This window comes from Carcharodon carcharias, chromosome 16 (assembly GCF_017639515.1).
Source record: "Carcharodon carcharias isolate sCarCar2 chromosome 16, sCarCar2.pri, whole genome shotgun sequence".
Taxonomy (NCBI): domain Eukaryota; kingdom Metazoa; phylum Chordata; class Chondrichthyes; order Lamniformes; family Lamnidae; genus Carcharodon; species Carcharodon carcharias.
In genome coordinates, this window is record NC_054482.1 from 102,446,708 (window position 1) to 102,474,349 (window position 27,642).

Below are 27,642 nucleotides of genomic sequence, written 5' to 3' on the forward strand. Positions count from 1 at the left end.
AGAATGTGATCACAAGCCTAATCTTGGACTATGACCTGCTGGGGTGTTCATCTCTGCGCTGCTGGAGATTTCAGGTGAATGCTGTGATGGGTCTTCTTCAAATGGCTCCTCAGCATCCTCCCCTGAGGTGGCCAGGGGGCTGAAGCTTATGTTGCCTGTGCAGGTCTGTTTGGACCTGCTGCTACCGGTAAAGGAGAGAAGGGAGATTTAGTTCATGAACAGGCTCAATACAACATGCATGTCACTCACTCTGAATATCAGGATATGATTAACTCATGGAGGACTCATCTGTGCTGGCTGGCTTGCTGGGGAGGCCGATCTCGCCTTCACCACAGGAGCGATCTCTGTCCTTCCCTGCCAACTCGGTGGCATCCCCCTCAAATTTGGAGAGCTCCTGTATGTTGCCTGTGCCTCCTCCAATCTGGGATCCCTCCCTCTTGTTGTGCGCAAGGTTGGCCTGCATGAAGACTAATGGATGGGATGTGTTGAGAAGAAAGGGAGCAGAGGTTAGGAAGCATGCATGCCTACTGTGTGCCTGAGCACCCCCTCCCACTGCCGACAGTAAGGGCTGTAGATGTCGTTTGTGCACGATAGATGAGATGCTGGTGATTAGGCTTCAATGCTGATATCTTCCCTGCTAATATTGTGTGAGACCCCTGAGTGGTGTGATGTTTTGAGTGCATAATGCTATTAAGAGAGTGTGAGTTTAGAACGAACTGAAGGTTGACTTACCCTGGCAGTGCAGCTGAGTTCATTCATCCTCTTCCTGCACTGGATGGCATTCCTCTGGGGGTTGGCTTTGGAGCTGACCTCCTTCGCAACCACCTCCCGTGCTGGAAAGGTGTGGTGGAGCTGCTGGATCCATCCTGTGAAAAAGAAAAAGAACACCTCCCCCCCCCCCCAATCTCCAGAAATTCTGACCACACAGCTGGGCTGCAGAGTAATGTGTATGTTTGGGTGGCGTTTAAATATGGCACAAGGAACTTTGTAACTCTTGAGGTGACGGTGGGTGGATGAATCAGTGCCTGCCTTGCCACGTGATACAGTAAGCAGCTCGCCTGTACATAACCAATAAGGTTTCAAGCAGAAGATCGGGTGTGAGAACCCAGCCCGCTTATTCGCAGGAAACTCACCACTAATCCTGCCTGCCACTGCACTTCACCTCTGGAGTGGAGAATTCCACCCCATATGTTTAGTCTGATTTCTATTAATGCCTCCCATATGTTATTGGTAACATCATACAAAAGGGATAAATGGAATACCTGTGGCATTTGTTAACTTATCTTGTTTCTAATAATGATTTAATAGTAAATCATTCAGTATTTTAAAACTGTTTGTATAATAACTGCTAGAGTTTTTGATCATTTTAATCAGCTTAACATTTAGTGCCGGCTTTTTAGGTAGATTTTGTTTTATTTATTTGAAACCCTGATAATTGACCAAAACCAGATTGATAAATAGGAAAGAGAGGGTTAACATGTCGCTTGTATACCCAAGTGCCATGGCCAATACTTACCCTCAACCAACACCTCTAAAAATAAATGATTTACCTCATTGCTATTTGTGGGACATTGCGGTGTATAACAACAGTGACTGCATTCAAAAGTAATTCATTGGTTGTAAAGTTTTTTGTGATGTGCCGAGGATGTAAATGCAACTTGTTTCTCTTCTATTGAGTTACAACTCTTGCTAAATAATTGCAGAGCAGTATTGACAGTGAACGTGGTACAGATTATCATAGCAGCCTTTCTGAAGGAAATTATGTGGTGTGAGTGATTCATCTTAATCACAGGATTGGTACCTTTGTTAAGCGCTTTGTGTATACGTGCAGATATTGTGGTATCTGAGCCAAGTTAAGTCTTTGGGAGTGTGGAGAATGAATTGCTTTCAACAAAATTTGTGCAATAACTGCTTGTGGTAGGAGATAGATTGTTTTAATCTCTCCCTAACCTGAATTCAAACATGAACACTGGTTACTGAAGTGTGTATCGAATTGCAATCTTAATGATTTGCAGCACTCTGTAGCCTAATGAGATAATGACGTTAACATCAAATTATACCCTTTAGAATGCTGTATCTGTATTTTCCCTTTTTAATTTTAACTAAATTGCTGCTGTTATTGGAGACTTGGGGGGTATTTTAACACCCAAGAACAGGTGGTTGGGGGCAGGTGGTGAGTTAAAATAATAGATTTCTTTCAATCCTGGCTGTAATCTGGCTAAACCATGCGGCAGAGAGGATTGCAGGTGGAGGAGAATGAAGAGACTCAGCACTCATCCTGAAATGAGGGGAATATAGAGGACAAGGAGGAAAACAAAGGTGGGACACCCATTACCAGACCAACCACTTACATTGCTGCCAAACATGCCCGAATATTGTGAACATTTACCTACTGTAAAATATTAGAAATATGTATGCTTATATGTATATACGTACTAGAAATATGTAAAATGGGAAAGACATGGAAGTGATACTGGTCAATAATTTTTTAGTGCCAAACAGAGGAATCTTAACAACATAAAATCATGTCAAACACAATGTGCACACCCACAGTGAATTAAAGTTTCGTCAACCTGCGCTTACTACTGTTTCCATGTGATGCATTCTGTCTGGTTTCAGTAATGGCAGAGACAGGCTGATCAGACCTGTGATCAACAATTGTTCTCATGCTATGCGTATGAAGCCCCTGGAACACGAAAGCAAAGGATATGATTTAGTTGCAGCAAAGTCACAATCTTTACAATCAGCATAATCAATCTTTTCATAGTTCGATCAATGATGAAATAAATTTGTGTCAGAGATATTTGCAATTCAGTCACCAGCTATCTGCAAATTCCCTGTCTCTCCATCTCTGACTGACAGCAGTGCAGATGTGCTACTTATCTCCAGGGTCACCTCCTTGCCATCTGTTGGCTAGACTTCTTGTGGAGATCCACCTCCAATCCTCTACCCTCTTTCTTGTATTTTGCATACTTTTTCTACATGGGGTGATAAAACAGAGACCTGAGTAAGTCAAGGTCAGGGTTTTTTTTAATTCATTCATGGGATGTGGGTGTGGCTGGCTAGGCCAGATTTATTACCCATCCCTAGTTGCCCTTGAAAAGGTGGTGGTGAGCTGCCTTCTTGAATTGCTGTAGTCCATGTGGTGTAGGTATGATATACTTCTGAGTCAGAATGATGGGTGGAATTTTTCATGCTTGCTGGCGTCAGGCGTGCTCAACGGCGTGTGCAGACAATATGGCGAGAAGGCCAGAAATCCATTTCACGACATCGTGAAACCAGTTTGTGAGGGTCCGCTCAGCCCGTCGATGGCGGGCCATGTTTCCCGCCGTCGGACGTCGGGAACCTCATTGTAATACATCATTATAAGCCAGCCCGTCGGAATCATTCCCCCCTCCCCAAGCATTGGGTCATCCGCCCATGTTGGCGTGATTTCACACTGATGCAGAACACGTCTTGACAAGTGTGGCACGCAGAATTCGGGACTTAGCGCCAGGGCCTTGTTCAGATCACGGACATCCGTGGAGCAGAAGATGCTGGAGACCGACTGCAATGGCACACTGGAGGAAGGTCCATGGCATGTTGGTTGGATTCTCATGGACATGGTTCTGCTGCAAAACAGCTCACGGAAGTTGGAAAGTCACTGTTGAGAACGGATGTTGGCCAAGGGGTGGAGAGGAAGAGGTATGGGGAGGGCACAGGAGTACGGCATTGAGATAGAGGATCAGCCATGATCATATTGATTGGTGGAGTGGGTTTGAAGGGCCGAATGACCTACTCCTCCTATTTTCTATGCTTTCTATGTCCAGCTGTGTTTGGGAGAGAAAGATGTACTGGAAGATCTAGAATTGACTGGGAGAGGAAGAGGTGTCGGGGGGTGCAGGGGTGAGGTGAGGTTGGGAGTGGAGGGAATGAAGGTGTCATGGGAGGGTGGGGGGTGGCGAGGTTGACGGTGGGGGGTAACGAAGGTGTCGCAGGGGGGGATGGGGAGGAGGGGGGGTAATGGAGGAGAAGACGGCAACTGGGGAGGTAGGTGTAAGGGGGATGGAAGGTGTAAGGGAAGGAGTTCAGAGGGGAGAAGGAGTTCGAGAGGAGGGAATCCAGGGGAGGAAGGAGTGCAGAGAGTGGGGAGAGTCCAGGGGGAGGAAGAAGTAAGGGCGAAGGAAGAAGTCTGAAAGGGGATGCAGTAAGTCTAGTGAAAGGAGTAAAGCTGGAGGCAAGAGTCGGGAGGGGGGAAGGGCTAAGGATAGCAGAAGGAGTAAGGGTACCTGAAGGAGTCAGGGAAGGACAAAGAGGGAGGGGGGGAGTCTGGGGTGTTGGGTAGGGGGAGTTCAGTGAGGGAAAGGATTCCAAAACAAAAACAAAAACAGAATTACCTGGAAAAACTCAGCAGGTCTGGCAGCATCGGCGGAGAAGAAAAGAGTTGACGTTTCGAGTCCTCATGACCCTTCGACAGAACTTGAGTTCGAGTCCAAGAAAGAGTTGAAATATAAGCTGGTTTAAGGTGTGTGTGGGGGGCAGAGAGAGAGAGAGAGAGAGGTGGAGTGAGGGTGTGGTTGTAGGGACAAACAAGCAGTGATAGAAGCAAATCATCAAAAGATGTCAACAACAATAATACAAAAGAACACATAGGTGTTAAAGTTAAAGTTGGTGATATTATCTAAACGAATGTGCTAATTAAGAATGGATGGTAGGGCACTCAAGGTATAGCTTTAGTGGGGGTGGGGAGAGCATAAAAGATGTAAAAATAAATAAATAAATAAATAAATAAATATATTTTCCCCCCGTTTTATAATGGAAATAGGTGGGAAAAGGAAAATCTATATAATTTATTGGAAAAAAAAGAGAAAAGGAAGGGGGAAACAGAAAGGGGGTGGGGATGGGGGAGGGAGCTCACGACCTAAAGTTGTTGAATTCAATATTCAGTCCGGATGGCTGTAAAGTGCCTAGTCGGAAGATGAGGTGTTGTTCCTCCAGTTTGCGTTGGGCTTCACTGGAACAATGCAGCAAGCCAAGGACAGACGTGGGCAAGAGAGCAGGGTGGAGTGTTAAAATGGCTTGCTGCATTGTTCCAGTGAAGCCCGACGCAAACTGGGGGAACAACACCTCATCTTCCGACGAGGCACTTTGCAGCCATCCGGACTGAATATTGAATTCAACAACTTTAGGTCGTGAGCTCCCTCCCCCATCCCCACCCCCTTTCTGTTTCCCCCTTCCTTTTCTCTTTTTTTTTCCAATAAATTATATAGATTTTCCTTTTCCCACCTATTTCCATTATAAAAGGGGGGGGAAATATATTTATTTATTTATTTATTTATTTTTTTACGTCTTTTATGCTCTCCCCACCCCCACTAGAGCTATACCTTGAGTGCCCTACCATCCATTCTTAATTAGCACATTCGTTTAGATAATATCACCAACTTTAACTTTAACACCTATGTGTTCTTTTGTATTATTGTTGTTGACATCTTTTGATGATTTGCTTCTATCACTGCTTGTTTGTCCCTACAACCACACCCCCACTCCACTTCTCTCTCTCTCTCTCTCTGCCCCCCACACACACCTTAAACCAGCTTATATTTCAACTCTTTCTTGGACTCGAACTCAAGTTCTGTCGAAGGGTCATGAGGACTCGAAACGTCAACTCTTTTCTTCTCCGCCGATGCTGCCAGACCTGCTGAGTTTTTCCAGGTAATTCTGTTTTTGTTTTTGTTTTGGATTTCCAGCATCCGCAGTTTTTTTGTTTTTATCAAGGGGTTCCAAAGGCTGAAGGGCTCCAAGGTGGGTAGGGGTCAGGAGCGGGGGATGTCCAGGTGGACGTACAAGGGAGGGCTCTGATATGTCCATGATTGCCTCCTGGGGAGCAAACTGAGGGTGGGTGTGGGATGTGAGAATCTTGAGAATGACCAAGGGCAGAGTGAGGTAGTAGAGTGGGAGGGTGAGGGTTTGACTGTAGCGATAGAAGGGATGGCGAGGATGATAGGTGGGTACACCGAGGCAGACACGGACCTGGGGTGGGAAGGAGGAGATCAGAGAGTTTAATGTGGATGGGAGTGGGATTTCCCGGCAGGAAGGGGACGTGCACATGCACCTGGACATTCCCAAAGGAAAAGGATTGTGGCTGATAGGTCACAGAAGGAAGGTGAAATGTGATACCACGAGGGTCAGCAGTGATGGGGGAAAGGAAATGGGTGACTGGGAGAAGGGAAAGGTTGGGGGAGCGAATGGAAAACTAAATCACCACCATCCTGTCTAAATTGAAAGTGAAACAAGAGTCATGGTGGACAAGATCAGGTGTTACAAGGGAGTGTGATCATTGGATGGATGGTGATGCAGGTCAGCTCAGATGAACAGCTGAAAGCAAACCCCAACAGGCAGCATTGAAAATGCTCAGGACATTGAAGTGGTGTGATACGGGAAGGATCCGCTTGCTTAGGAGAGGGCCTGCACGGAGCTCCGAAAGGCCCTGCCCCACATACACTTCTCCCTCCAGAATCACTCGTTTGTCAGCTGCTCCCTCTGTGGTGACAGAGGACGAGGTTGAGGGGTTCACTGGCAAAGGGGACTCAGAGGGAGAGACAGCCTCTCAGATTACTGAGTCGATGACCAAGGGGTGTCCAGCTTCCACTCTGCCTCCCTTCGGATGCGCCGGGGCCTCGGCTTGACTCCTTGAGGGGAAGGAGCACCTGGAGGGACGTTGAGGTGCCCTATTTCCCTCTCACGTTAGCACTGCAGGAACTCACCCATGGCTCCCGTGATGGAGTGCAGGTCTGCACACATCTCCGCGTTCTGCTGGACCAGGGTCTCCATGGCATTTGCCATCCTACTCATGGAGACCTCCATATGCGCATACGTGGGCACCACTTCATCAGAGAGCAGGCAAACACACTTCTCCGACTCTCAAGCCACTCTTGAGGGCTTCCGACACCTCTGTGTGATGTTCCCCCGCCTTCTGCTGACACTCCACGATGAGTTGGAAGGCCGAATCCAGAGGCTCATCATCTGACTCAGACCTCACAGATGTCTCTTCCCCAGCAGTCCTTCAAGTGCCTGGGAGCTCGACTGAACCTGCCTCCTGCTGCGGACACATGTCTGTGCAGTGACCAGATTGTGAACCTGAACCTGCTGTAGATCTAAGTCCCACCTGAAGCGTGTGTCTCTGCGCTGGTGGAGGATGTGGGTAAGTGCTGTGACGGGCCTTCCAGGCTGCTTATTTCCTGCTCTTCAATGGAGGAGGTGCCCTCTTGGCTGGAGATGAGGACCTGAATGGAGTTGAGGAACTGGCTGGCTGAGGGTGTCGCTTGGCAGAGCTCCCTGTGAACCAAAGTAGAGATGATTAGTGCATGGCAGCAGAGTCAAAAGCAGGAGAGAGAGCACTCACATTTGTGTTGAGAGAGGGATGATGTGGGATCCTCATGTGGGTGTTCGCTACCGACATCACCGTCGCTGCAGGCATGGCCCACACCCTCACCAGTCAGTGCAAGTACATGTACCTCAAAGTGAATGAGGGACCAAATGTGGGCCACTCTACCCCCGTTCTGGGACATGTCCCTGCTGACGTGAGCAGGCTTCTCCTGTATGGAAACAGATAGAGAGAGGGTGAGCAGGATACATGGTACTGCATGGAATGTTTGGTGAGTGGTGCCATGAACAAGAAGAGAATGCGAGCCCCAGAGGATATGAGCCTGATGGGGATGAGGGTGTGTGTGAGAGTTAGTGGTGTTGTCCCTTGATGTGCGAGATCCTTGTGCATGTATAATGGGTTTGTGAGTGTGTGAGTTGAGAGTGATGAGAATTGTCTGATCATGTCTTACCCTGGCGAAATGGATGAGATCATTCATCCTGTACTGGCACTGGGTGGCTGACCTTTTTTGCAGGACATTGGCGCTGACCACCACCTGCCATGTTGGATTGGTGATGCCGCTGCCCCTCCTGTGTCCAGAGCGGGGGTAGGGGACATCACAGTGGGCCTCCACGGCATCCAAAAGGCGCTTGAGGGACAAGTCACTAAATCGGGAGGCTGCAGTCTTTTTGCCTTTCGGGGCCATCCTGTCTTTTGTGCAGCAGGCCTAGGCTGGGAGCACTGAGAAGTATGCGCACGGCTGCACTTTAAATGTGGCACTTGGCATGATGAAGTGGCGAGGTGACGATGTGGCGGGCGGATGAGAGCCTGCCTTCCATGGAAACAGCGTGTTTCCTGCGAATGCTTAACTAACCCGGTGGGTTTGGGATGATACAGCATGAGAAACCACCATTGTGGCCAGCGGGTAAAACGTTATTTTCCCTTCACACTATAGCACTTAGTGCAAATCAAGGATGATTCACCCAGTGAGTAACTTGGAGGGGAACTTCCAGGTGGTGGTGTTCCCATGTGTTACTGCTCTTGTCCTTTTAGATGGTAGAGGTCGTAGATTTGGAATGTGCTGTCAAAGGAACCTTGGTGAGTTCCTGCAGTGTATCTTGCAGATGGTACAACTCTGCTACTACTGTGCATCGATGGTGGAGGGAGTGAATGCTTGTGGATGGGGTGCCAGTCAAGCTGGCTGCTTTGCCCTGGTTAGTGTCAAGCTTCTTGAGTGTTGTTAGAGTTGCACTCATCCAGGCAAGTGAAGAGTATTCCATGACACAATTGATTTGTGCCTTGAAGATGGTGGACAGGCTTTGGGGAGTCAGGAGGTGAGTTCCCCATCGCAGAATTTCCAGCTCTTGCAGCCACAGTATTTATATAGCTAGTCCAGTTCAGTTTCTGGTCAATGGTAATCGAGGATGTAGATAATGGGGGGTTCAGCGATGGTAATGCCTTGAATGTCATGGGACGATGGTTATATTCTCTCTTGTTGGAGATGGTCATTGCCTGGCACTTGTGTGGCACGAATGTTACTTGCCACTTGTCAGCCCAAGCCTGGATATTGTCCAGATCTTGCTGCATTTGGACATGGACTGCTTCAGCGTCTGAGGAGTCGCGAATGGTGCTGAACATTGTGCAGTCATCAGCGAACATCCCCATCCCTGACCTTATGATGGAAGGAAGATCATTGATGAAGCAGCCGAAGGTGGTTAGGCCTAGTACGCTACTGTGAGGAACTCCTGCAGTGATGTCCTGGAACTAAGATGATTGACCTCCAGCAAACACAACCATCTTCCATTGTGCTAGATATGACTCCAACCAGTGGAGAGTTTTCTCCCTGATTCCCATCGACTGAAGTTTTGCTGGAGCTCCTTGATGCTACACTCTTGTCAAATGCTGCCTGATGTCAAGGGTAGACACTCTCACCTCATCTCTGGAGTTCAGCTTTTTTGTCCATGTTTGAGCCAAGGCTGTAATGAGGTCAGGAGCTGAGTGTCTCTGGCGGAACCGAAACTGAGTGTCAGTGAACAAGTTATTGCTAAGCAAGTACCGCTTGATAGCACTGTTGATGACCGCTTCCATTACTTTACTGATGATTAAGAGTAGATTGATGGGGCGGTAATTGGCCGGGTTGGATTTGTCCGGTTTTTTGTGTACAGGACATACGTGTGGAATTTTCCACATTGCCTGGTATATGCCAGTGTCGCAGCTGTACTGGAACAGCTTGTCTAGGGGCGCGGCAGGTTCTGGAGCACAAGCTTTCAGTACTATTGCCGGAATGTTATCGGGGCCATCACTTTTGCACTGTCCAGTGCCTTCAGTCGTTTCTTGATGTCACGTGGAGTAAATCAAATTGGCTGAAGACTGGCATTTGTGATGCAGGGCACCTCCAGAGGAGGCCGAGATGGGTCATCCACTTAGCACTTCTGGCTGAAGATTGTTGCAAATGCTTCAGCCTTGTCTTTTGCACTGATGTGCTGGGCTCCCCCATCATTGAGTATGGGAATATTTGTGGAGCTTCCTCCTCCAGAGAGTTGCTTAATTGTCCACCATCAGCCACGACCTGATGTGGCAGGACTGTAGAGCTTAGATTTGATCTGCTGGTTGTGGGATCACTCAGCTTTGTCTATCACTTGCTGCTTATGCTGTTTGGCACACAAGCAGCCCTCTGTTGTAGCTCCACCAGATTGGCACCTCATTTTTAGGTATGCATGGTACTGCTTCTGGCATGCCCTCCTGCACTCTTTGCTGAACCAGGTTTGATCCACTGGCTTAGTGTTAAAGAGTTGGGGATATACCAGGCCATGAGGATTGGTTGAGCACAATTCTGCTGCTGCTGATAGCCCACAGCGCCTCATGGTTGCTAGATCTGTTCTAAATCTATCCCATCTAGCACAATGGTAGTGCCATTCAACACGATGGAGGGTATCTCCAAAATGAGGATGGGACTTCGTCTCCACAAGGACTGTGCAGTATCCTACTGATACTGTCATGGACAGATACATCTGCAGCAGGCAGGTTGGTGAGGATGAGATCAAGTATGTTTTTCCCTCTTTTTGGTTTTCCCACCACCTGCCATAGACCCACTGTAGCAGCCATGTCCTTTAAGACTCAGCCAGTTCGGTCTGTGGTGGTGCTACCAAGCCATTCTTGATGATGGACACAGAAGTCCCCCATCCAGAGTACATTCTGCACCCTTGCCACCTTCAGTGCTTCCTTCAAGTGGTGTTCAGCATGGAGGAGCACTGATTCATCAGCTGAGGGGAAGGACGGTATGTGGTAATCAACAGGAGGTTTCCTTGCCCATGTTTGACCTGATGCCATGAGACCTCATGGGATCGAGAGTCGTTGTTGAGGACTCCCAGGGCAACTTCCTCCCAACTCTATACTACTATGCTGCCACCTCTGCTTGGTCTGTCCTGTCAATGGGACAGGACATACCTAGGGATATGTCTTGGTAGTGTCTGGGACATGATCTGCAAGGTGTATTTCCATGATTATGACTATGTCAGGCTGTTGCTTGGCTAGTCTGTGAGACATGCCCTGTAATTTCAGCACTAGCTACCAGATAGGAGTAAGTAGGACGCGACAGTTTGCCGTTGTCATTTCAAGTGCCTAGGTCAATGCCAGGTGGTCTGTCCAGTTTCGTTCCTTTTAGACTTTGTAGCGCTTTGATTCAACTGAGTGGTTGCAAGGCCATTTCAGAGGGCATTTAAGAGTCAGCATGTAGGCCAGACCGGGTAAGGACAGTGGATTTCCTTCCCTAAAGGGCATTAGTGAAGCACATGGGTTTTTATGGCAGTGGTTTCGTGGTCATTAGACTTTTAATCCCAGATTTTTATTGAATTTAGATTCCACCATCTGCCATGATACGAATCAAACCCGCATTCCTGGGTTACCCTGGGTCTCTGGTTTACTAGTTCAGTGACAATACCGTTATGCCATATTTCCTATAATCCAGTATCCATCCAGACTCATAACTGTCTAAGGATGAGACATTAAAATTGCTAAGTACTAGATATTGAAACAATGGCTGCCACAGAGACCCACCCAAAACCTCTTGTAAATACACAGTGTTGAAATATTTCAAGGCAAGGCTGCCAGCCACTAGAGGGAGATTGTAAGTGACACATGTGGTGTTGAGAAAGTCTTCAGCAGAGGAAACAAGTTGAGGGCTTTCACTCTCTGCCTTTTGGAATAGGTGTGTCACCCAATTCGAGAAGCCAACTGTACCGGAACCCACCAACAAACTGTGATCTTATAATAATTGCAACATCTTCTACATCTGACTGTATTCAAAAAACCAGCTAACCTAAATCAGTCACAACATTTAAAATCTACACCTCAATGACAATCAAAGGATGCTTAACCATATATTCTTTTAAATAGTCAGATACATTCTGATTTGTAAAAGGCATACCCTTGTTTAAAAAAAAAACTTAAACCTTTGTTGTGACCAGCCAATGAGTTGAATAGAGAGGAGCCAGTTCACCACTTCTCATCTGGTCATAACAGTGAGCATGAAGAGATTTAATGGAGTTTATTTGGCAAGACTAAGTGAAAGGTGGAGGGGCTTAAATCACAGGATGTAGTGGGATCAACAACTATATTCAGTTTTCTGGACCTGGTAATGTATTTAAACTGACTCCTAGATTCAATCAAGAGCTGGGAACAAGGTGCTTGCTGCTCACTCCCTCAACTACTTCCCACCACACATTCTTGGTAAGAGCAACAGATTTCTTCCTCCTTGCTGGTGGAAAACCATGGGCTGAATTTTCACCATCGAGAAAACTTTCATAATTCAAAACATTCCCTCATTTTAAAGACCTCAAGAAAAGTCATTCCTCAGCCACCTTTTTCAAGAAAGAAGAGACTCATCCTATCAATCCCTTCCTGCTGCATATGGCCATGCATTTCTGGTTCCAGTTATGATGCCATATGCATAGGATTGCCTTCTTGTTTTGTTTTTCTGAATTTGGAAGAAGATAATCACCTGTTTTCTTTCTTGGTCTAACATATGGAAAAACTTCAATAATTAGGTAATAATATATGCACTTGCTTTCTTTTCCATTGTAATACACATGGGATTAAATTTGATGATTCCACTGTTCCAGTAGGAACTCGCACTCTGCAAGGGTCATAGAATTAAGGCTCCAGTTGTTGTAGCCCATCTTCAACCCACATTCCCTTTAAACGTGTTTTTTCTGCTGGGTTCATGGAATTTGATCTCTGGTACTGATGTGCAGTTGTAGCTATCATGGTAAGTTTTATACATTAGCAAACCACAGGGAATCATCCAACCATCAAAACAAAATTTGTGTTTAGAGTGGATGCCAATCTAGTCACGGTATATCAAGTTCAATCCTACTTTTTTAACACTTGGATTAAAGATAAACATAAGATGCAATAGTAATGCTATAAAACACAACCTTGCGTGAAAATAACCATTTCCTGCTGCTAAAATTATAACTAGGGCTCTTAACTTAACTCTAATGCTCTAATATATGCACTAATTCATTAAATGCAAACCATTCCAGATTACAGAAATTATTTTTGTAATGGAACATGTTGTTCCTTTTTAAGAAGCATGGTTTCATTGAGTGCATGTGCTTCAATGCATTAACAAGCTTAATTGCCATTCCTGTGTCTAACATTAATCGCATAAATGAAACGTATCATGTACCTTTTGACACTTATATGTTGTTTGTTGAAATCTGTAAAACTCGAGTTGAGAGTAAAGGTAGAGTAGCTATTATCTTAATAAAGTTGCCAATAAGTTGAAAGTGTTGACATTATGGTATTACTTTTACACTGAGGAAGATCAGTGCAAGATATGAATCAAAGCGAAAGTGCTAGTGCAGTAAAGCTGAAGGGGTAGGTAATTTCCAACCATCTTTATGGATACCATTTATGATTACGGTTTCAACTATCTTGAGCTTGGATGCAGACCAGAGGACTGTAAGATCACTATGCACAATGATATCGTGAGCAGTATCCGAGGTGTTTTCTACTTAACCCCATGCTGCTAGTATGAGTAAGTCAGCTAGTTTTCCTGGAAATCTCTCATCCTCAAAAGGCTGTGGATGCTGGATCAACTGAAACTTTCAATACTGAGATCTAAAGGTATCAAAGGGAGCTAAATGGGGTTGGGATACACCTCAGCCAGGAACTAATTGATTGTTGGAACAGGTTTGAGAGGTTGAATTGCCTACTCCTGTTTCTGCCTCTCAGTTTGTAAATCTGCAGTTGGTGTTCCTCCATTGCTTACCTTTCCCTATCTCTGTAACCTCATCCAGCCCCACCACCTTCCGGGCTCTCTGCACTCCTCCAATTCTGGCCTGCCACACCTCACCATCCCTCCCAGACTCCCTTCGCCTCATCATATGTGGCTTTTTAGGCCATTACCCCTATAATTTCCAGTCGAAACTTCTCCATCTCTCTACCTCCCCTCCTTAAAACGTACATCTAGGTTTTTGGTCACCTATCCTAATATCCCTTTATCTGGCTTGGTGTCAAACTTTGTTTGAGAACACTCCTATGAAAGGATTTGGGACGTTTTATTAAGTTAAAAGTCCTATATAAATACAAGTTGTTGTTACCACAATTACGATTTATTTTACTTTGTACTATACTGAGCTTTGCACTATACTGAGCTTTGCACTTATTATTTTGCTTTATTGCAATTGCACTAACATAGCCAGATTTCCTAAGTATAATGCCTAAAGGTTAAACAGCTGGTTGTCTCCACTTTCTAACTTTTTGGCACTGATCAATGGAATGTCGGACTCCAATCCATCTGCATTAAATTTGTGTAGTGGGATGTACATTTTAGGAAACTAGTGGAAAAAAATACAGTACCGTGAAAACAATGGACTGTACACTGAGGCAACTAGAGATGGAAAAAGTACAAATTGCACAATATTTAGAGAGGTGGCTTGTGATAAATAGATGAAATAAATTCAATTGTAAGCTTATTTTCTACTTTTTCCAACTCATGTTAATTTGCAGGTAAAAAAGAGATTTCAGCTAGACTGTCTAGACCAGATGTAGACATATCTAAATGCAGATTGCTGGGCACATGTTGTTTATCACATAAAATGCACTGGACTTGCTACAATAAAGCTAGTTACTGTGGGCCATTGTCTGCTGCCAACTTTTAATCATTGTTATATTTTAAACTGAGTGAGAGTTGTTGTACATTCATTCACCAACATATAGTTTATACTTCTGAATTATTTTCACATTTTAAAGACTGTAACTAAATAAATTCGTCTTTTCAAATTTGGAGTAATAGCCAAGGCTGCTTAATAATAATGAAAATATGGACCTGGATTTTGTGGGCAGCCATTCATTACATTTGCACTTGCCAACAGACTTTCTATAGGCTTTTGCATTGGGACTTGGCGATGAATAGAAGTACATTTTGGTATGGCACGCTATAGAGCATCTGGAATCCAATGAAGAGGGCAAGCCACCGTGTATCTTCTTAACTGATCAGATTGAAAAGTTCTTACTGAGGGACGCAAAGTTGAAAAAGATTGCATTAGAATAATTCAGTTATTGACAGTTGCTGGAAGTTGATACCCAACTTATTTTTTAATGACATGAGTACTGATAGCCTCACTGTTATTTTTACCCCAAAATCCAGGCCATGATGTTTTATAAGGCGTGGCATACAGGTGGATTTTTCAGATAGGCTTCTGTTATTTGAATGTTATACGCACGGGGAAAGAGCTGAGCCAAAAAAATATACGTAGCAAACTTAAGAGTTCAGCCTTTGGATGAGAGCGTAGATTTGTTCTCACTGTGTATTTTGTTTCATTTTTGTGTCATCAGTCACATTAAAAAGTGAAAAGCTTCTACCATGTTGGGTTTAATGTACATGAATGATGGTGTAACTTTCATGCTTAAAGAAGGAATATATGGTATGAACCCTACCCTGCACTTCCCTTGGGCCCCAGTTACTTACACTGATTTCCAATTGTTTATATCAATTTTTATGTTCCACCGAATGTTAATGAGAGTTTAAGCGTAAACTGACATTGAGTGACTGGGGATAAATTTCACCTTTATTTGTGTATTGAGAAGAAAAGTAGACTCAGCACTGACCAGTAGTATATACCACTTTCAACCTCTTCCCCAATCCAAACATCATCCATTAATCCTAGATATTGTTCCCATTTATCAACAAATGTTCTAATTGTGTTGTTGTATTTCCTTTTGTACCATACCTCTAAGTTTTTGTAATAAACTTCCCTTGCCTGTTGGATTCTCTTTTGTTTTGGGTTCCTCTCTACCCATAAGGCAGAGTTTTTGGGTCGTCGGGCAAGGCCGGGAAACGGTCTGCCGCCTGTGATTGGCCCCTGACTGTGATTTCACACTGGCCCTGATTAACAGCCAGCCAGCGTGAAGGGTGCGCTGAGAAGCTCAGCACTGCAGGGTCTGGGAGCGGGAGGACTGTGAGCACAAAAGTCTGGACATGTGCGGGGGAGTGCACACTGAAAACTCCCTGAAGCAGGGAACTGTTTCAGGGAGCTGAAGAATTTTAAGATCGAAATTAAAGATTTAGAAAGTCGGAAAAACATGTCCCCATATAGCACTCACTCGTGTGAACATAAACTCAATAAAAATTTTGCGAAAACATTTTTATTTTTTTCAATTAATGTCAGAAACCTCATCCCGCCCATGAATGAGGTTTTCTAAAAAATGCCGAGGTTGCCTGGCTGATTCGCCAGCCCACCAACCGGAAGGTTGAGTGGTCAGCAAAAAATAGCTTTAAATGAATTGATTAATAGCCTTAATAGGCCTCTTAATTGGCAGGCGCACTACTGACTCTCGCGTCTGCCTGCCGACCGAAATATTGCGCAAATGCGCGATGACGTCGGGATGCTCACCCAAAGTTATCGCGCGCTACTTTACGCCTGATCAAGTTGGGCGTTTTCCTGCTCACGGGATGTAAAATCCTGCCCATAGAGTGCATTTCCCATTGCTTTTTTGCCATCCACAATGATTTATATTACATTTCTACACCTGATCTCCTTTTTTAGCACCCAATCTGTGGACTTCACAGTTTAATTGGGCTTAAAGGAGTTAATGGTTGTTTCAACATCATCGGGTGGAATTTAATCCCAGGGTGGGAGTCTTGCCCATCTGCTGGAGAGCTAGTGAGAACCCCCTGTATTAACTGGCCAGTAGCGGGACTTGCCTGGGATTTAGGACTCTAGGGCAGAAATTCTGGCCCCCTCCCCCACCAAGAGCTGTCAGCCAATCAGAGGTCTTTCAGCATCCCCCCATTCCCCCACCATGCTGGGCCCCTCAATCTGGCATTCATTGCATTTGAAGGTGGGACCCTGGTTGAATGTCAGCGGTGGCAGGATCAGGCCTTTAAGTTGGCATTAACTAAAAGGACATAATTGGGCTGGGGTGGGAAGGAGGCGGGATCCCCATCCTCCTGCCCAATTAAATGCCCCCCTGCCTGCAACCTCACCACAGGGCGAGTATTAAATTCTGCCCATCATTTGCAGTTCTTTTTCTTCTTACTTCTGCATTTCCTACATTACAACCTGATTGGCTATGAAGAGCTTTTGAAAATCCTGAGGTTTTGAAAGCTGTTGCATAAATGCAAGTCTTTCTTTCTTATTAGTTTTAACAATTGCTAGCTTCAAATATTTACATACGAACATATTAAATAGGAACAGGAGTAGGCCACTCAGCCTCTTGAGCCTGCTCCACCAATCAATAAGATCATGGATGATCTGATTTTAACCTCAACTTCACATTCCTGTGAAATAGGTAAAGCTGCATTTCTGCAACAATGCCAAAAAGAGGAAAAAATGCATTAAGAGTAAATGAAGTTCAAAAATATCACTCGCCGTTCAATAATCTAAAAAAAATGCATTTTGATTTGATGAAGAGATGAAGCTTTAAGAACTTTCTTTTGTTCTTCCTTCTTTCAGGTATCTGAGAATTCTACTGTTCAGTTTCCAGCAGTAAACTTTACTTCATCAAGATCATTGGAAGAGTATTCTCTCCCCCAAGATGGCAAACATTTGCTACAGTGGACACAAAAAATATATGGGTCTGTGACTTCTTTCACCGAACTAAATAAGGCTAATAACATATACATCAAAGTGGGTGAAGGTAGGTCAACCTTACTTTATAATGAGGAATGTTTGTGCCTAGTAGTCCAAGCTTTATTAATCACTGTGGTTCACTCATAACCAGGGATATGAGTTAAGTTGTACAGTCATTTGGGCACAGATAACAGACCCTTAGATTTTCTTCTTCCAAACAATTTAATATTTATTACCTCCCAAATGCACATTTATTTTTATTCTTTCATGGGATGTGGGCATTACTGACAAGGCCAGCATTTGTTGCCCATCCCTAATTGCCCAATTGAAAAGGTGGTGGTGAGCTGCCTTCTTGAATTGTTGCAGTCCATGTGATGTAGGCACACCCATTGCTGTTAGGAAGGGAGTTCCAGGATTTTGATCCAACAAGAGTAGAGGAATGGTGATATAGTCCCAAGTCGGAATGGTATGTGGCTTGGAGATGGTGTTCCCATGCGTCTGCTGCCCTTGTCCTTCTTGGTGGTAGAGGTCATGGGTCTGCAAGGAGTGGTTGAAGGAGGCTTGGCAAGTTACTGCAGTGCACCTTGTATAAGGTACACATTGCTGCCACTGTGTCAGTGGTGCAGGGAGTGAATATTTGTTGGATGGGGTCAGGGGCAGGAGGGTGTGACTACATCTGAGGCAAATAGGGGACCCAGAGGGCAAGCATGTCAGCCTCTGCAGTTGTCCAATAGATTTGAGGTTCTCTCAGCTTGTTTGGATGAGAATGGGGGCTGCAAAGTGGATTTGCAAACTGACCATAGCACTGAAATATAGAAGCCATTCAAGTGGTGGAAGCAAAACAAATGTAGTGGTAGTAGGGGGCAGTAAAATGAGGCGGATTGACACTGTTCTCTGCAGCAAAGAGCAAGAGCCCAGGCGCCTGTGTTGCCTGCCCGGTGCCAGAGTTTGGGGCATCTGCTCCGGGCTGGAGAGGAACTTGAAGTGGGAGAGGGAGGATCCAATTGTCATGGTCCATGTAGGTACCAATGACATAGATAGAACTAGGAAAGAGTTTCTACATAGAGAGTATGAAGAGCTAGGCATTAAATTAAAAAGCAGAATCTCCAAAGGTTATAATCTCTATTATTATCTGAGCCACGTGCAAATTGGCATTGGGTACATAAAATTAGAGAGATGAATATGTGGCTCAAGGATTGGTGTGGAAGAAGTGGGTCCCGGTTTGTGGTGCACCAGCACCAGTACTGGGGAAAGTCAGGGCTGAACAACTGGGACGGTTTACACTTGAACCGTGCTGGGACCAGTGTTCTTGCAAACCATACAACTAGGGAAATAGAAAAAGTTTTAAACTAAATAGTGGGGGCAAGGGGTCAATGTGGGCAGATGCGGTATATCAAAGAGTGGAGACAAAGGAAAAGTGGAAGGTATTAATATGGGAAATGATAAAAAGATTGACAGGAAGGGATAAGAGAATACATGTCCAAGAGTAAATCAACAGATAAGGTTACAGTTTACAAAAATAATAACAGGACAGAACTTAAGGCTCTGTATCTGAATGCATGTAACATTCAAAACAAAACGGATGAACTGATAGTGCAAATAGAAATTAATAATTATGATCTAATAGCCATTACAGAGACCTGGCTGCAGGATTGCATTGATTGGGACCTGAAAATTGAAGGGTTTGTGACTTTCAGGAAGGATAGGAAGTTAGGAAAAGGTGGAGGGGTGGTTCCGTTAATTAAAGACAACATTAGTACAATAGAGAAGGATGACCTAAGTTCAGGAAACCAGGATATAGAAGTGGTTTGAGATGAGGAATGATAAAGACAAGAAGTTACTTGTGGGAGTGGTGTACAGGCCCCCTAACAATAATCACATGGTAGGGCAGGGTATCAAAGAAGAAATAGTGGGAACTGATCATAATGGTACAGCAATTATCATGGAGGATTTTAATCTACATATACACTGAAGTAATCAGATGGGCAAAGTTAGTGTAGATAGTGAATTCATAGAGTGTTTCAGGATAATTTCTTAGATCAGCATGTTGTGGAGCCAGCCAGGGAACAGGTAGTAGACCTGGTATTGTGCAGTGAAATGGGATTAATTAATGACTTCATAGTGAAGGTAGCAGTGATCATAATATGGTAGAATTTTACATTCAGTTTGAGGGAGAGAAGAGTGGGTCTAAGACTAATATTTTAAACTTAAATAAGAGCAATTATGTGGGCATGAAAGCAGAGCTAGCAAAAATGAATTGGCAATTTAAGTTAAGGGATAGGTCAATGGTGATGCAGTGGCAGACATTTAATGGGATATTTCAGAATACACAGAATAGATACATTCCAAAAAGAAAGAAAAATTTCAAGGGGAGGACCCACCAAACGTGCTTAACTAAAAAAGATAGCATCAAAGTTAAAGAAAAAGTATAAAAATGCACAAAGGTGGGTGGCAGGTCAATAGATTGGTCGGAATATAAAAACTGGCAAAGGATGACTAAAAGATTGATAAGGAAGAAAAAATTAGAGTTCGAGAGAAAGCTAGCTAGAAATTTAAAGACAGATAGAGTTTCTATAGATATTTAAAAAGAGTTAACAAAGTGAGCCTTAGTCCTTTGGAAAATGAGTTTGGGGAGTTAATAATGAAAAATAAGGAAATGGCAGATGAATTTAACAGGTATTTTGCATCAGTCTTCACTATAGAGTATACAAGTAACAATGACTATAACTCAGAAATTGAAAGGGAGGGAGGAACTCAAGAAGAATCCTACAGCGGGATATAGACAGATTAAGTGAGTGGGCAAAAACTTGGCAAATGGAATATAATGTGGGAAAATATGAGCTTTGGCAGGAAGAATAGAGGAGCTGAATATTATTTAAATGGAGAAAGACTGCAGAAAGCTGCAGTACAGAGGGATTTGGGGGTCCACGTGCATGAATCTCAAAAGGCTAACGTACAAGTTCAGCAGGTAATAAGGAAGGCAAATAGAATGCTGGCCTTTACTTCAAAGGGAATGGAGTGTAAAAACAGGGAAGTCTTGCTAAAACTATATAAGGCCACATCTAGAATACTGTGAACAGTTTTGGTCCCCTTATCTAAGGAAAGATATACTGGCATTGGAGGCAGTCCAGAGAAGGTTCACTAGGTTGATCCCGTGTATGGAAGGAGTTTCTTATGAGGAGAGGCTGAGTAGGTTGGGCCTGTACTCATTGGAGTTTAGAAGAATGAGAGGCGACCTCTCATTGAGGAGGAGGAATTTCTTCTCTCGGAGAGTAGTGAATCTGTGAAATTCTTTACCACAAAGGGCTGTAGAGGCTGGGTCATTAAGTATATTCAAGGCTGATATAGACAGATTTTTAATCAGTAAGGGTTATGGGGAAAAGACAGGTAAATGGAATTGAGGATTATCAGATCAGCCATGTTCTCATTGAATGGTGGAGTGGACTCAGTGGGCTGAATAGCCTACTTCTGCTGCTACATCTTTTGGTCTTATGGGATAAAATTGCAATCACCGGGGCTGTGGTACTTAGCAAATTGTTGGAACTGGGTCCTGATGGATTTCATCCTAGGGTCTTAAAAGTAGCGGCTAGTGAGATAGTTGATGCGTTGGTTTTAATTTTCCAAAATTCACTAGATTCAGGAAAGGTTCCATTAGATTGGAAAATAGCTAATGTAACTCCTTTATTCAAAAATGGAGGAAGGCAGAAAGCAGGAACCATCAGGCCAGTTAGCTTAACATCTGTTATAGGGAGAATGTTACAAGCTATAATTAAAGATGTTGTAATGGGGTACTTATATAAATTCAAGGTAATCTGGCAAAGTCAACATAGTTTTGTGAAAAGGAAATCGTGTTTAATAAACTTATTGGAATTCTTTAAAGAAGTAACAGGTGCAGCGGATAAAGGGGATCCAGTGGATGTACTGTACTTAGATTTTCAGAAGGCATTTGATAAGGTGCCTCATCAAAGGTTATTGTGAGAAATGAAAGCTTATGGTGTAGGGGTAACATATTGTCAGTGATAGAAGATTGGTTTGCTAATGGGAAACCGAGAGTAGGTCTGTTGGATCATTTTCTGGTTGGCAGGATGGTGTGTGATAAATGATGTGCCGCAAGGATCACTGATGGGGCTTGAACTTTTTATATAAATCATTTGGTTGAAGGGACCAATGGTATGGTTGCTAAATTTGCTGATGACACAAAGATAGGAAAGAAAGTAAGTTGTGAAGAGGACATCACAAGGCTACAAAAAGATATAGATAGATGAGTGGGCGAAGACCTGGCAAATAGAGTATAATTTAGAAAAATGTGAGGTTGTCCATTTTGGCAGGACAAAAGAAAAGAAGCATATTATCTAAATGGTGAGAAATTGCAGAAGTTTAAGATGCAGAAGGATCTTGGTGTATTAGTGCATGAATTGCAAAAGTTTATTATGCAGATGCAGTAGGTAGTTAGCAATGCTAATAGAGTGTTATTGTTTATTGAAGGAGAATTGAATACAAGAGTAGGGAGGCTATGCTTCAGTTATACAGAGCATTGGTGAGACCACATCTGAAGTACTGTGTACAGTATTGGTCTTCTTAAGATGTAAATGCATTAGAAGCAGTTCAGAGAAGGTTTACTAGATTAATTGGAATGGGCTGGCTGTCTTATGAGGAAAGGTTGGACAGGCTAGGCATGTACCCCCTGGAGTTTAGAAAACTTGATTGAAACATATGAGATCCTGAGGGGACTTCACAGGATGGTGTGGAAAGGATGTTTCCCCTTGTGGGAGAATCTAGAACTAGGGGCCACTGTTTAAAAATAAGGGATTGCCCATTTAATTCAGGTGAGGAAAATTTTTTATCTCAGAGTGTTGTGAGACTTTGGAATTCTCTTCCTCAAAAGATGGTTGAGGCAGAGCCTTTGAATATCTTTAAGGTGGAAGTAGATAGATTCTGATAAGCAAGGGGGTGAAAGGTTATCAGGCGTTGGCAAGAATGTGAAGTTGAGGTTAAAGTTTGATCAGCCTTGATCTTATTGAATGGTGGAGCAGGCTCAAGGGGTTGTGTGGCCTACACCCAATATGTATGTTCGTATAAGTGCCGATCAAGTGGGCTGCATTTTCCTGGATGGTGTCAAGCTTTGAGTTTTTAAAAATTCTTTTACTGGATGTGGACTAGGCCGGCATTTGGTGTCCATCCCTAATTGCCCTTACACCGCCACCTTCTTGAATCGCTGCAGTCCATGTGGTGCTGTTACCCCACAGTGCTGTTAGGAAGGAAGTTCCAGGGTTTTGACTCAGTGACAGTGAAAGAACGGCAATATGGTTTCAAATCAAGATATTGTGTGGCTTGGAGGGGAATTTGCAGGTGTTGAATGATGTCGGAGCTGCACTCATCCAGTCAAGCAGGGAGTATTCCATCACACTCCTGACTTGTGTCTTGTTGATGGTTGACAGACTTTGGGGAATCATGAGGTGAGGTACTTGCCTCAGAGTCCCCAGCCTCTGATCTGGTTTTGTAACCACAGTATTTATATGGCTGGTCTAGTTCTGTTTCTGGTCAATGCTAACCCCAGGATGTTGATAGTGTGGGTTTTAGCAATGGTAATGCCATTGAATGTTAAGTAGAGATGGTTAGATTCTCTTTTGTTGGAGGTGGTTATTGTGGCGCAAATGCTGTGTGAAATATTTATAATTTTTCATAATTAAAATGTCAATTTTACTAAATGTTAATAACTACAGTGGTACTAAGAAAATCATAGACAATATTTCTAACCTCTCTTATAGATCCCCTGTTGCCACCAACATGCACCATAGAAAAGAACTTTCTCTCCCAGAATTATCTTGCAGCATATCTTAAGACTCAATCTGCACAGGGCTGTTTACTATCCAACCCAACAGTGGAAAAGGAGGTTCATGTCATTGAACTTGAATCTCCAAGTTCCAGTCCTTACAGGTAATATTTTTATTGCTTTCTGTCCTTGGATACTTTAAATGCTGAATTACTCTGTGTTAATATATAATATGCTTTATAAAAATCAGTTGCCGTGCCTAGAATCTGGAGTGGTGTTAAGAGCCACAGATGTCCCAAAACTTTAAAACTGCGATTAAATAAAACATTTTTAATATATTTCATGTATCGTATTTCCAACTGGGGATTGCACTTGAAACTAATTAACCTCTGAATTTATGAAAATATGTAAAGCTTTTAATTCAATTGCAACAAAGTAAAACTCCCATTATTTCCTTAATAAAGCACTCGTCATACTCAATGGCACAGAAACAGAAAATTAACTAATTCATTTTTATAAATAGAAGACTATTTAAAAATTGAAAACTAACATTGCAACCTATTTTGTCATCTCTTATACATACTGTATTTGTAAACTTGTTTAATGTTTTTGACATATTGTAATCAGGTTTATAAACTATAATCAATTTCTTGGTTCAGCTTTCATTACTAGTATAGAACTAATATACTTCCAGAGGACTCCCTGATGACCATTATTTAATAGGGCATCTACATGTTAACTTGCAGAATTCTTGGAATTGGCCCTTCCAGCTTCAGTGAACAGTTTATGATGACACATTGTGTCATTTGAACTAGGATACAATAGTTTCCACAATTTCCTCTTCCTTGCCCCAATTTGTCAAGCATTAAAAATCAGATTCACATTTTATAACTGTTAGCGTAAATATTACATTTCTAAAGGAAAGATCACTGTTACAGAAAAAGTAAATGGCACTAAAAATGTACATAAGATTTTAAAATAAAAAGAGTCTCTATTTGCAGTCATTAGTGGCATGGTTTGAATAAGCTGTTTTAACCTGCAGAGTTCAATCACCAGCTGGGGTAACTATACTTTCCAGTACTAATACTGTCTCTGCAAGCCCTCTCTAATTTATGTACATAATTGAGGAATTATTTCACTTCCATTTTATTTTCCATGGAAATGCTCTTTTGATCCTTTGCTAACTCTGCTTCTCAGTCTCCAAGACAAAATCAATACGAACACGTTTTCTGGCCATACCATCTGATTCTGTCACACCAAATTACACAATCAAATTTCTACCATTAGGAGGCAGAATAAGTTTCCAGATCACCTGGCAAGCACCTCTCAAACAAAGCAGTCAGATAATACCTAAATACACTGCTTCAGTGTTGCACAACCATTGCCAAAGCCTCAGTTGGCTTACACTTTAACAAGCTCACTTTGTTATATCACATATGCCACAGACTTTTAAAACTTCTCTTCTGGATTCCCACTTTAATAACCCCATTTCAACCTCCAACGTTTTAACCTAGCAACACAAGCAGTATATAGGAACACAACTTTTTATTATCTTGTTTTTGTTTACATATGATCTACAATTCTCACTCTAATACTCAAATGTGGTGACCAGCTGTGACCCAATTGATAAAGTTGCCAGAGTACTTTCAAGATATCTGAAGCAGGAAACAGAAGATCATCTGCAGTCATTCTTGCTCTCATTGGTGTTAGTGGCAGGGACTTTGGAGCAGGCTGACTGCCTTCTCAATTATACTTGATGCATGGACCAGGTATGGTAAATAGAAGAGGAAATAGTAGTTATCCTCCTTTTTAAAAAGAGAACCAAACTGTGACTGGCATTCAGCCAGATCAAAAAACAAAATATATTGTTTTAACATGCAAGTTAAACTTGTAGTTAAGATAAATGTGTTTATGGTCAAATTCCACCCTCTGCAAAATCTGACCCTTCAACTACTACTGGAAAAAATGCGTAGAATTATTTTGAGTGAATGTTATTGTGAATCATTTTCTAATGCATATTGCGTTGTAGGCTGTTTTGCACATGTTCTATTGTCTGGGATTAAATCCAACTTTTTAATCAACTGGCCAGACACTAGAGACACGTTCAGTTGGAAAAGGCTCAGGATAAGTAAAATTTCTGGCATATTCACTTAACTTTTTTTACTCTCTTCTATAGCAGGATTTTCAAGGTGGACATAGTTATTGACATACGACCTGTGCATGTGGACACCATACTTTCCAGATATATTTTGCTGTTCCTCAAGTGTGAGAAAGCAGTCAATTGGGTAATCAACTCACATGATGTCTACGGAAAGCTGGAAGTGGTTGTAAGTGTTTGAGCATAAAATACTGTTCAGTAAATGAATCCTTCTTAACCAGAAATCAAACTAATAAAACTGAGTTTAGCATTGGATTAACTTGTAAGAAGTTATTTAAAATTGTGATGCATTAACTAACAGATGACTTCTAAAAATGCTAAATTACTGTAAAGAAGTGAACTTGCAAAAGCTTATGAACTTCAATATGTCAAATTTTTTGTTTCTCCTTCCTGATATGTGTTAATTGGAAGAATGTAACTTTTGATACATTTTGGTTTATGATTACAGATCATCATAAAAACAAGTTAATTCTTTGCAAAAGCTTTATCTTCTTCAATTTTGCTTAGCAAAATAGGTTAAGGCACTGAAGAGTGTAATATGAGACATGGAATACTGAAAATGCATTTTTCTGTTAGTCGTGAGCAGTTGATTCCCTCAGGCTGTTGGCTTTTGAGTTCCGTACTTGCATGAAATCTTCAAAAAGTAATTCTACAGCTTATTGAGTCTTGCACTCAAGGGCAAATAATGTTGTTTCGTTTCTCAGTTCCCCACAGCTTTCCATTCTTGCTGAAGCATGTTTCCATCCCTTTCGTCAACTAGTTTTTTTAAACCATGAGCTAGGGGCTCTTTCAGATTTGAGAGTATTTTAGTGCCCCATGTCATTGTCTTCAAGAACATTTTTTCCTATTTTATTACATACACAAGTTGTGTGACATATTGCATTACCATGGCACATCAATGATCTATTAAATACACTGGAAAGAGTTGAAGCAGATGAATTGATGCATAAATAATTTTCATGGAAAGTAAGAAGTCCACATAGTTTTTATATTCCAGAATAATATGGTGAGAAGGTAACATTTGAACGTGTGCTACATTTACTATAGTTGAACATATTTTCCTTTGTGCTGTTTTAGTACCACACGTTCAAATACCACTTGAGTATTGGAAAAACATTCATATATGGAAGTATAATTAATCCTATTGGCTTAACTCTCTCTACTATGATCAAAGACAAATTGACTCATTTTATTAAAAGGTGAAACTGGCTAAAGATGAAAGAAAAATTTATACAACATGTATAGGCAATAATTGTGGAATAAATTCACACTATCTCTTTTACATCAAATTTATTTCATGTATGCCGGTGTAATTATCAGGATTTTTTTTTTCAAAATGTAAAGTGCTTTGTAAAGCTGCTCTTTTGGAGCATTATATTGAAATCAGCGATAGTTTTTCCTTGCACCCTAAAGCTAAATTTGAAGAGATACCCATTTGTTTCTGTATAGGATCATAGAACCACATGTTAATGACATAGTGTAAATGTCTCCAGACACTTGAGCGCAAAGACCTAGGTCAACACTCCAGTGCAGCACTGAAGGAGTGCTTCATTGTTGGAGGTGCCATCTGCTCTCTCAGATGATGTAAAAGAGCCCATGGCAGTTCAAGGAAGAGCAGGGAAGTTCTCTTCAGTATCCTGGCCAATATTTACCCCTCAATCAACTTCACTAAAGAAACCACGTACATACTTTGGCTACAAGAGCAGGGCAGGGGTTAGGTATTCTGCAGCAACTGACCAATCCCCTACATACAAAAGCTTTCCCACCATCTACAAGGCACAAGTCAAGAGTATGATGGAATGTTGTCCACTTGCCAAGATGAGTGCTTCTCCAACGACATTTAGGAAGCTCGATATGATCAAAGCCAAAGCAACCACTTGATTGGCACTGCAGCAACTTGCCAAGGCTTCAACAGTACCTCCCAAACCTCGTGACCTCAACCACTTAGAAGAAAAAGGCAGCAGGCACATGGACATACCACCACTCCAAGTTATCCTCCAAGACACATACCATCCTGACTTGGAAATACATTGCCTTTCTTTCATCCCCATTGCATCAAAATTCTGGAACTTCCTCCCTAACAGCACTATGGGTATGTCAACACCATGCAAACTAGAGTGGTTCAAGAAGGCAGCTCACCACTGCCTTCTCAAGGATAATTAAAGATGGGCAATAAATGCTGGCCTTGTCAGCGACAAGCTCTTTCCACATTGAATGAAAAATAAATTATCTGGTCATTATCACGTGCTGTTCGGTGGAACTTGGTAAGCACAAATTAGCTGCTGCAAAA

At 42.7% G+C, this 27,642-nt stretch overlaps 1 protein-coding gene across 3 annotated transcripts in view; it reads left to right on the forward strand.

Moving 5' to 3' along the window:
• tgfbr3 (transforming growth factor, beta receptor III) overlaps positions 1 to 27,642 on the forward strand; it is a 223,875-nt gene that overhangs the window by 138,119 nt on the left and 58,114 nt on the right. For 2 of the 3 annotated variants that reach the window (XM_041208043.1, XM_041208042.1), the window contains exons 5-7: positions 17,305 to 17,488; positions 23,190 to 23,358; positions 25,371 to 25,521. In XM_041208043.1, the coding sequence (XP_041063977.1) occupies positions 17,305 to 17,488; positions 23,190 to 23,358; positions 25,371 to 25,521 (504 nt within the window). The remainder of the gene's footprint in view (positions 1 to 17,304; positions 17,489 to 23,189; positions 23,359 to 25,370; positions 25,522 to 27,642) is intronic. The other variant, XM_041208044.1, reaches the window with a different exon arrangement.